General features: G+C 45.4%; 1 protein-coding gene across 3 annotated transcripts in view; it reads left to right on the forward strand.

Moving 5' to 3' along the window:
* The window catches only part of gatad2b (GATA zinc finger domain containing 2B), a 41,685-nt gene that overhangs the window by 26,734 nt on the left and 4,746 nt on the right, over positions 1-10,205 (forward strand). Inside the window, exons 1-6 of one of the 3 annotated variants that reach the window (XM_005720905.1) lie at positions 165-318; positions 4,286-4,666; positions 5,687-5,816; positions 7,033-7,164; positions 8,862-8,990; positions 9,883-10,053. In XM_005720905.1, the coding sequence (XP_005720962.1) occupies positions 4,287-4,666; positions 5,687-5,816; positions 7,033-7,164; positions 8,862-8,990; positions 9,883-10,053 (942 nt within the window). In that variant the 5' untranslated portion in view covers positions 165-318; position 4,286. Of the gene's footprint in view, positions 1-164; positions 319-4,285; positions 4,667-5,686; positions 5,817-7,032; positions 7,165-8,861; positions 8,991-9,882; positions 10,054-10,205 lie in introns of those variants that run through there. The other 2 variants (XM_005720906.1, XM_005720904.1) reach the window with 2 other exon arrangements.

Consider the following 10,205-nt stretch of genomic DNA (forward strand, 5'->3'; position numbering starts at 1 on the left):
GTGTGTGTGTGTGTGTGTGCGCGCATTGCTGCTTTAGTGTGTCTGCTGGACCAATGAGCTAGGCTCCTTCGTCCTGAAATCACAAGGAAGGTTTTATTGTTTTCTGCACATCTCTGTCTTTTCTAGCACACGAGCTGAAGAAGCCAGATGGTAGCTGACTCTGGTACTTTCCTGAAGGATGGTTGATATGATTAGCAACAAGGCGTTTCCACCATACAGCAGGAATGACGTTACTGTGGATAGGACACAAGCCACCCGGGACATTTTGTTTTAGTAAGGTCCAACAACATCAGTGGAAGAGAGGTGCTTGTGCTCCAGGTAGTTAGCATTGTCATGTTGTCAGTCAGCGTTCTATTTATGCACCAGTTTGTCAATGAGACGCAGTGACAAGAAGGAATAATATCTCATTTTTTAATGTTTTAGGAGAGAAACTTCAAGTTTTAATATTCTTGACAGTGTGTTTTGTCAAAATTGTCCTTATTCTGGCTGAGAATGATTAAGCTAAGCTCCTGTGGGACCAAAAATAAACAGACCAACTGGTGATGGCTAACCAAGCTGACAGACTAGTGGTGGGAAAGTATAGGAAGAAGGCTGCAGTGATACCAAGCTGTGTTTGCTATACCGAGTTACAGCACCACGAGGGAGGAACACGAGAAGCTAAGAGAGGAGATGGGTGTTGCCTTCACCTTCGATGCTTCTCTAGTCCAACCGTGACAGGTTATTTGCTGCTTAATATTACATGGTCAACTATTAGTGCTATGATAACAACATGGAGGCAATTGGAAACAATTCAGCCACAAAGTAGCAGACTGTGAAATCACACGTAGTCACAGTAGTCAGGTTATTGATAGTCTTGTCTTTTAGTCAATAGGTGGAGCTGTAAGCAGTCTGGCTTTCATTGTGTGCGTTTGGATGGCAGCTGTCTGAAACACCTGTTTATTCTTCTGCTGATTTGTTGATAAAATGCATGACTAACAAACCAGCAGCAGAGTATCGTGAGGGGAGTGGTTCCACTTTTTCTGCAGCTGAATTCAGTGCATATATCATCCCATCTGAGAAACAGATCAGAATAACAAAGGTCAAAATAAGAACAGGATGGTAGCTCCATCGTTAGCATTGAGTAACAGAAAGTGGAATAAGCCATAGCAGCAGAAGCACAATACACACAGCCAAAGTACATCATCACAAATGTTTACCTGACTTGTAAAGTCCAGAAAACTCCGAGTACATTCTGTGATTTTGTTGTACTGACATTATTATGTTTGTGTCATCAGCACATGTGCTGTGCATACTTAATGGTGTCCTATAAGCTTCAGTGTCTGCAGATACGCTGTGGTCCGCTTGGCTCGAAGCAGCATAGATTTTGGGAGTGCGAGGCTCCGAGCAGACGTTTACATGCCTGAGTGTGACCACGTGAACCTGCCTGCAGACGGCATAAACTGCAGTGCACCTACTACGTATGAATACAGGCAGACTTTAACAGGCATGGCTGCTCGTCTGCAGCCACATCAGAGGTTGGATTTGGACTTGAGGTGCTAATAGTTTAGTATAACAACGTCCATATTTACAGTTGGATGAAAAGTACAAAATGGGCAAAAATCAAATCAGTAAGTGAAGCGATTGGATGTCGGGCCTGACGTATCAGACTCGCGTCCACCGCCGAGTAGAACCATCAGTTTGAACATTAAACACTTTCCCACAGAAAAAGGACAGAGTGGACAAAAGACAGGAGGCGGTCAGGCAAATGGGTTTTCACGACTGTGCACTCGCTTTATTACCATTACACCCAGTTTGGCAAACACTGTTAATCTGGTGCCACATCGACAGGACAAGACATCAAGGTTATCTCTGCCATGGATTTCCAACAGCGCCGTCAGTGAGAGGAAGACTACGGATTTAATTGTGAGGAGAATGTTTTAGTAGCACCCTCCTGATTGACAGCTCTTTGAATAAACGTGTGTGTGTTTTGGGGGATGGGAGGTGGAATTACAAGTTGGCGTTATTTCAGGAGAGAGCTGCTGTCTCTGCCTCTTTTCTAGCCCTGCACACACACACACACACACACACACACACACACACACACAGCAATAAAGAAAAAGCCTCTCTGTGTCTCGGTGCTGCTACTCCGTTCCCGTCCCTCCAGCCTCAGAAACACTCACGTGCACACACACTGTTGGCTGGTATAACGTGAACAAATGAAGCACTCGGCTTTGGCGGCATCGAAGGGGCCCCTGAAATTAAGCTTGTGTTTATTTTTGCAGTGAAAGAGGAGGGAGGAAAAGATGAGCGTTTGAGGAGTTGGGGGAGGGTAGAGGAGAAGGGAGGAGTGTTTCTTTGTGGTACTGTACTGCTGGAGTAGGAGGGAGGATTACAAAACTCTGCCCTCTATCGGAATGCTGAGCTGCATGTGTGTTGTCTGTGTGGACGCCGTCTATCTGCTGGTGCAAACTGGAAGCATTCCTTGGAGCGCCACAGTTTGTCAGTGTGACAGATGTTTAATGTTTTATCCTGCTGGGGTTAGGAGAGGTGTGATCGTAGGGCTGAGTCTGTGTTTCTCATCTATTCTTTTCTTCTCCGTTATCGGCCTGGCAGTGTGTTGGAAGGGTGTGGTGGATGAAAAGCGAAGGGAGAAAGTGTGCGTTTGTTTATTTATTTATTTATCTGGGGGGCACTGCTGACTGTAACAGTCATTATATTATGTAAAGCCTGGCAGCAGCGACAGTAACCAGGGGGAGGGGAAGTCTAAGTGAGAGAGCGTTGGGTGCCAGTTACTGACGTGCAGAGCAAGGCTAGCTGTGATTGGCTTCTCAGCGCAGATCTCTGGCTCATTAAACGTGGTGAGGTGGCTGGATCGGCGGAGGGGTTACACGAGCTGCTCGTGTTTGTACTCCCAGCAAATGGAGGCGACGACTCCACCGCTGCGTCACAAATTAATTAGAGGAAGAAGTGGCAGGGAGAGCCATGCTGTGGGACCATTAAGACTCCTCCCTGTGCTAAAGAGGCAGCTGTAGATGTGAGGTTAATAACTGACACGAGTGGAGGACAGGATGAACAGATTAGAGCGGTGAAAAGCCCGACACCATGAGGGGCACGCCAGAGTGACGCCAGCAGGTCGAATCTACCAATAGGAAGTGACAAAGTGAGGAGTAAAATGTGTTTGTCAAGCAGTGCTCGAGTGTGTGTGCGCACGTGTGCGTGCGTGTGTGGTAATCGGAGCAGTAACCTCCAGACTGGGCGAATGGCGTCCAGGAGAGCAAAGGTCAGCTCCCAGGCCCAGAGCTGGAAGGATTGTAGTTTTCATTCGTTTTGTATTCATGTAGACCAGATGACTCACTTCATACATGAGACTTGCTCCAGAGTTCTCCACCACACTGCACGTTGCACACCCACTGGCTGCTGGGGAAAATGTGGTTCTTGGAGGTTGTCTAGTCTAAGATCTCCGTCTGATTTTCTACGTACGTTTCTCTACAGTCACTATAGAGCTACTGTGAAAAGTGCAGCACAAACCAGACACGGAGCCCGATTACCTTCAAAGTCAAAGTTGTGCCTCAGCGCTGTCTGGCCTCCACTTTCCTCTCAGCTTTGCCGACATGCAGAAGTCATTCATGCTTTAAACTATTTTATAGTAACCCAGAGGAGACGATCAATGAAATATATTGTTTAATCTGACTCGTCCATCTGAGTGAGTTTGCTGTCAGGTTCGCCCCCTGCTCTTCCTCATTACACACTGCTTTGTGTGTTTTGTCACGCTAACAGTGGAACTTAGCAGGGACAGGGTTTGCCTTTCCAACTGGTCTATGATCTGGTGGGGTTGTATCTTTGTTGCTCTTTGCTTTTTCTTATCGATCGAATTATAAATTTCTTTATTTTTTCCAGTCTACACAAAAATAGTATTCATCATCGAGCGCCATGCAAAGCTGTGTTCTCTGTATTTACATCTGCATTACAATATCTGGATTAGGAAAAGTGTAGAAATATACAAACGTAATCATGTTAATACCAGATTAAAAGTGATTCGAGCTCGGATCGCTGGGATAACTTGGAGTTGTTCCCCGTGGTTTCAGAGGAACGTGGGATTAACTTTGCTGACAAAGGGAGGAGAGAACATCTGGAATAAGGGTTGGGAAGGATTGGAGGTTCCAGAGTCGTTCAGCTATTGCACCCAATGTGGTGGATAACTGTACTCATGCTTTAAGTTACATAGAGGAGTGTGTTTGTTATCTGACCTGAACCTATTTGGGTTTAAGGTGGCTCTGCTGACCTGTCTGACCTCTCTTGTTTTTAGGATGGAGCAGATGTCTGAGGAGGCGCTGAGGCTGAACCTACTTAAGCGAGGCCTTGAGTCAACCAGTGAGCGAGAAGAGGCGTTGGCCAAGCGCCTCAAAATGGAAGGTCACGAGGCCATGGAGCGCCTGAAGATGCTGGCACTTCTTAAACGCAAGGACTTAGCTGACCTAGCAGCCCTAGATGTTGCAGGGAGCTTGGGAGATGGAAAAGGCCCTGGAGCCAGCAGCCTCCATCATCAGAGCCTAATGGGTGCTGCTTATGAGGAGAAGTTAAATGGGAGTCTGAGGCTGGGAAGCCACAGTAGCCCCGTTGGACCAAGTAAGAATGGAAAGGAGAACATCCTGGATGAGCCAGTCGACATGAGCGCTGGGAGGAGGTGGTGAGAATAAACATTTTAAACAGAAGGATTCTGTGTAAAGAGCAGGCATGTGCTTTATAGCATGTCCGTTTACCTGAATCCAGGCATCGTTTATCTGATTATTTGAAGGACAATACCAGTTCACCTTAGCAGCTAGTTTTACTCTAGTAGCTAGTGGGTGAAACCTTGGCTGTCAATGAAAATCTTCACTTTTGTCCTCGTTGGCACATTTTTGGCCACCGAACTGCAAGAAGTGTCCACGGCACACTGTCTCTGTGGCTTTTACATGACTACAGAGGGACCAGCTTATTCCACAGGTTCAGTAAGAAATCTGTGGAATAGTCCACATACAGTATTTGGTGCCAGCTCGCCCCTACAGAGCAGGGCTTGTATGTACATTGTGTGCAAGGTGCATAGCAAAGGTTTAAACCACACGAAAAGTAACCAACACCCTCAAGGGCCCAAATTACTAAACGGCACAAAGTAACACAGGTGTACCAAAGGTGTGGTTAGTTTTATGGCTGTTTTACAGCAATGAAAATGCACATGCAGCAGGGGCAGCTGTAAAAATCAGTCAGTTCTTCAGTAAATCGGCCCTCAAACTGTGGGGCTGATGAAATGTATAACATGGAACAATGACACAAGGGCACCACTAGCCTACATGTAATCTAGTGTTGCTATACAGTATGTTCAATCTTCTTTGATAAATGAAATGTGTGACAATGTACATTACTGTTTCTGTCCCCCAAACCTTTGTGTCTGGAGCTGGTGAAAGATTTGCTTTTAAGTTTAAGAATCAGCACATGGACGTTAGAAATGGGGCGCAGTTTCTTTGTTATTCTGCTTTTAACCAACGAGCATGACTAAAGATTCCCAACCTGTAAACTGACTTCCATTGAACCTACCGGGAAAACCAGCAGAACAGATGTCAAGCGGCCCCACGCAGTTTAGTAAAGCTGTCAGATCCTGTGATGATAAAGTACGACTTTAAATGCTGCAGAAACTGACTGCACTTTGTGTTTGATCTTTTTTTCTTACTAGTGATGCTGATCATGACAGACGAACTCCGTCACCGGATGTCATCATCCTGTCAGACAACGAGGCTTCCAGTCCCAGAACGACACCTCGGCCCGAGGAGCGTGTGCACAAGGCTAACCTGGACATGTTCAAGGTAAAAGGCATTCGCAGCACTCCTGCAAGGGGGCAGAAATAGACTGAATATGCTGTACAAGTCCTTTAACGCTGGTGCATAAATCAAGTGTAGAGGTTGGTCGCTCAGATATTTCAGGATGCTACACTTAATGAGACCTGGCTTCACACCCTAAAAACCCTGCAGCTAGCTTAAGCCCTGCGGTCGGGGCGAGCGATGGTAGCAAAGCCACTGTTAGCTCACCCAGCAGATTGTCCTGAGCAGCAGGGAAAACAGGCCGGGTGGGTGACGGTCAGGAGGAAGCGTAGTCCTGAACTGAAGCTGCCGAGGCACCACCAACCAAGAGTGATACCAGGAAGTCCTGATTGAAGCTTTTCCTTTTCACAGGAGCTATTAACACTGTTGTGTTTTTGTTTTCTTACTCCTGCACAGTTGGCGTGGAGCACCAATCATTTGTACATGTACAATGACAATAAAAGGCAATTCTGTTCTCTTAAGGAGGTAATTGACTTGCGTGGGAGTAGAGCTTGGGTAGCTTCTCTGTACGGTGTTGTCACAAGGTTTTCAAGAAAGGAACAGTGGAGGAGTTGTGACCTTTTGAGTCACAGCACTTTCCAAAAGACATCTACTGTAATGAAATGAGTCTAATTTCATCCTGTATGTCAGAAGATCCAGAGTGTGATCAAAGTGGTGGATGGACTGTAATGTTTCCAGAGTCTGATTATAGATGCAGAGCAGAGGACGTCATTGTCAGCAGCTGTTTTAGAAGAGCAGAGTAATCAGGGAGAAGCTCTGAGTAAACGCAGGTGGACTATAAACAACAACAAATATAAGTAATAGTCGGTGTCACATGTGTGAAACCTGCATGTTTCCACAGGCTGTCATGGAAACAGGAATACAGATGTGTCTAAATACCAGCAATGACATTACTACAGATGCATGAAGAATCCTGTGAATGAATTGGTCAAAATCACTTTTTCTTGACGTAAACAGGTTTTAAATTGCTGCTTTTGACTTTGCACAAAAGAATATTTCAGCCAAACGTGTCCTGTTTACTTTCTGCAGTCACATCCTGTGTCGATGCAGAAACACGACGCGCTGTTCAAACTGCAGCTTCTGTGTAGGTTTAGTCTGGTTTATACAGACTGGCTGTTGAGTTCAACGAGCTCGAAGTTGCCTCTGGTCTTATGTCCGGATATAGTGTGCCTTTCTAATTTTGTGTGCTCGTTTGTACCAGGGGAAAACAGGAGAGGAGAGGCAGCAGATGATCAAAGCTCTAAGAGAAGAGCTTCGTCTGGAGGAGGCTCGTCTCGTGCTGCTGAAGAAGCTCAGGCAGAGTCAAATGCAGAAGGAGAATGTGGTCCAGAAGGTCAGTGCTGCTGATGCCACACATTCTCACAGTCACGGCCACTGTTGGAGCTCTGCAGCTCTTTGCATCTGTCCGTGGTGCCTCGCCGTGGTTATGTGGGTTCAGTTCAAGTCACTTTTATTTGGTGCCAAATCAGTGTTTGCTCAAGGAGGCTTCAGTGTCTTATTTAATCACGGCAGCAGTTTGTCATGTTAATATTTCAATAATTTAACTAGACAAATATCAGAATCAGAATACTTTATTGATCCCTGGGGGAAATTATTTTTTGTTACAGTGCTCCATTTTAAACCAACATTAAGACAAGACAGACAATACACTAACTAAGAATAGTACAATATATACATATATACACATACATACTTCACTCATAAATAAATAGTTGGAAAAGAAACATGTGTAGTTGTAGCAGCAAACAGTGTGTTAAGTAGATGCGTTGTACAGGGAGCCACAGGCAGGAAAGATTTCCTGTGTCGTTCAGTGGTGCATCATGGGTAATCTCAGTCTCTCACCGAACGAGCTCCTGTGACTGACCAGCATGTCATGGAGTGGGTGGGAGGTGTTATCCAACATAGTCTTTATCTTGGACAGCATCCGCCTCTCCGACACCACCTTGAGGGAGTCAAGCTCCATCCCCACAACATTACTGGCCTTACGGATTAGTTTATTAAGTCTGTTGGCATCTGCGACCCTCAGCCTGCTCCCCCAGCATGCAACAGCATAGAGGATCGCACTGGCCACAACAGACTCGTAGAAAATCCTCAGCATTTTCTGGCAGATGTTGAAGGACCTCAGTCGCCTCAAAAAATAGAGACGACTCTGGCCCTTCCTGTAAAGTGCTGTGGTGTTTTTAGCCCAGTCCAGTTTATTATCAATGTGAACTCCAAGGTATTTATAGTCCTCCACAATGTCAACACTGACCCCCTGGACTGAAACAGGGGTCAAGTGTTTCCTGGTCTTCCTGAAGTCCACGATCAGTTCCTTGGTCTTTGCCACGTTGAGCTGCTGTTGATGATTATATATTGCATAGACTGATCCTAACATAGTAATAATAATAGTCTAATAGTTTATATCTGGAGAGCATGACCTATATAGACAATGGATAGTGCAGGATATTGGAAATCAGTATTGAAACATGTGTGTACCCCTTAGCTGCAGACGGTACTGTAACATTGTTCTAAATCAGGGCTCCCAAAACCGTGGCTCGGGGACCACTCGCAGCCCCGCTTGCTGCCATATATGGACCTGTAGAAATAAAATGCAGTTTGACTGTTGAAGTGACGATTTTGTTTGTTGTTGAGTGAAATGTTAAAATAAGTTCGTCAAATGATTGAATATGAAGGCGACGTGAGCAGAGACACAAACATGACGGGTGTGTTAGTTCACTGACAGACTCACAAACCAATCTGCACACCTATGTCTGCACTTCTGTTAAATACGAACAAAAATAGGAAAAAAAGATTTGTCTTGTTATACAAAATGTGAATAATTTTTAAACAAAACTACATTTTAGGGGAGATTTGTGGGTGTTTTCTTGTTTGTTTTTGTTTGCCCTCGCATGAGACAACGGTGCCAGCAGTGTCTCGTTTAGTTTGAGAGCCCTGCTCTAAATCATATGCAGTAAACATTTATATATGAAGAAAGCACCAGAAAATCAATCTGAGATGTTCCAGTCCTGGTTTATCGTTGCTCTCTTGCAGGTCCCAGTGGTCCAGAATGCTGCGTCATCTGTGCAGCCTCCTCCCATCCACAGCTCTCCTGTCCTGGGGAAGCTACCTGTGAGGCCAGGTCTACACAACCCTGAGCCCCAGAACCTCCGCACTGCACAGGTGTGTGTGTGTGTGTGTGTGTGAGTGAGTGAGTGAGTGAAGGGTACATTTTCATTAGAGATCACACCAGTGAAGTTCCTGTTTTCCAGGAACTGTGTGATTGTTGGGGTTCTGTAGTGTTGTCTCGACCTTGCACCTTAAACCAGCCGTGCTGACTTTAAATGACGTCTTTGACTCACAAAGAAAGAACAAGAACTACAGAAGTCACTCAGTGTAACCAACAGCAAAGCTGCACCAGTGTCTATGATGTAAATGAACCTTAGACGTTTTGGCTGTAAGAAAGGGTCATGTGACCATGTAGGACAGTAATGGAATCTGAAATGTCTCCTTTTTATCTGTAGTCACATTTTAAACTTCACCAAATGTAGAGTCCTTACAGAGCTGGCTCCGCACGCTGAACTCCCGCCTTTTGTTGATGTCTTTAGCAAAATGTCAGTTTTCTTTGAGACTGAATCCACGTCTCTGCTGTGGGACAGCGTGGATATGCTATCAGTGACTCCAGGTTAGCCTATCTGATTTACTGAGATGATTCATCGCCTTGTTGGTGGTTGCACCACTCACTGTAGAGGAATGTTCTTACCAAGTACGGTCTTGTTTTCATCTTTTAGCCAATGATACGTGCCAGTTTTTAAAAACTGTGCAAGCTTTCAGTTTTGAGACTCAAAAGGGAAAAAAACAAAATCTTCTGGATTTTTAGCTCCAGATAAAATTTTGAGCTACGGTGGATAAAAAAGCACTTAAACTTAGAAGAACGTGCTTGTGTGAATGAGCCATGGTGTGTATTATCCATTTACAGTAAACCAGGTGAGCAGGTGTCATTTGCAGACATCAGGGATTTTCTCTGATCTCTGCTGAACAATGAAACCCTTTGTTGCCCTTCTCCTTTCTGCAGGGTCACACAGTCATCCGGTCAGCAGCTAATGCAAACTTGCCCCCCATATTGATGTCTCAGCGAGTGATAGCACCCAACCCTGCCCAGCTGCAGGGCCAGAGGGTCACGTCCAAACCTGGGATGTCTCGTTCCAGTTCCAACAGCATGGCTAATGCTGTCAGCTACCAGCAGGTATAGAGTCAAACCGACCTGGGGTAAAGCATTCTTTTGAGAAAGGTGTGAACTTGTATGGTGAATGGTAGGACTGCCTAGAGAGAGATCACTGATCAAATCCTTTACATATGTGGCTTTTCTCAGTAATAGAGGGTAGGGCTGGGCCATAT

This window comes from Pundamilia nyererei, unplaced genomic scaffold (genome assembly GCF_000239375.1).
Source record: "Pundamilia nyererei isolate P.nyererei 1_Seehausen unplaced genomic scaffold, PunNye1.0 scaffold00003, whole genome shotgun sequence".
In the NCBI taxonomy this organism is placed as follows: domain Eukaryota; kingdom Metazoa; phylum Chordata; class Actinopteri; order Cichliformes; family Cichlidae; genus Pundamilia; species Pundamilia nyererei.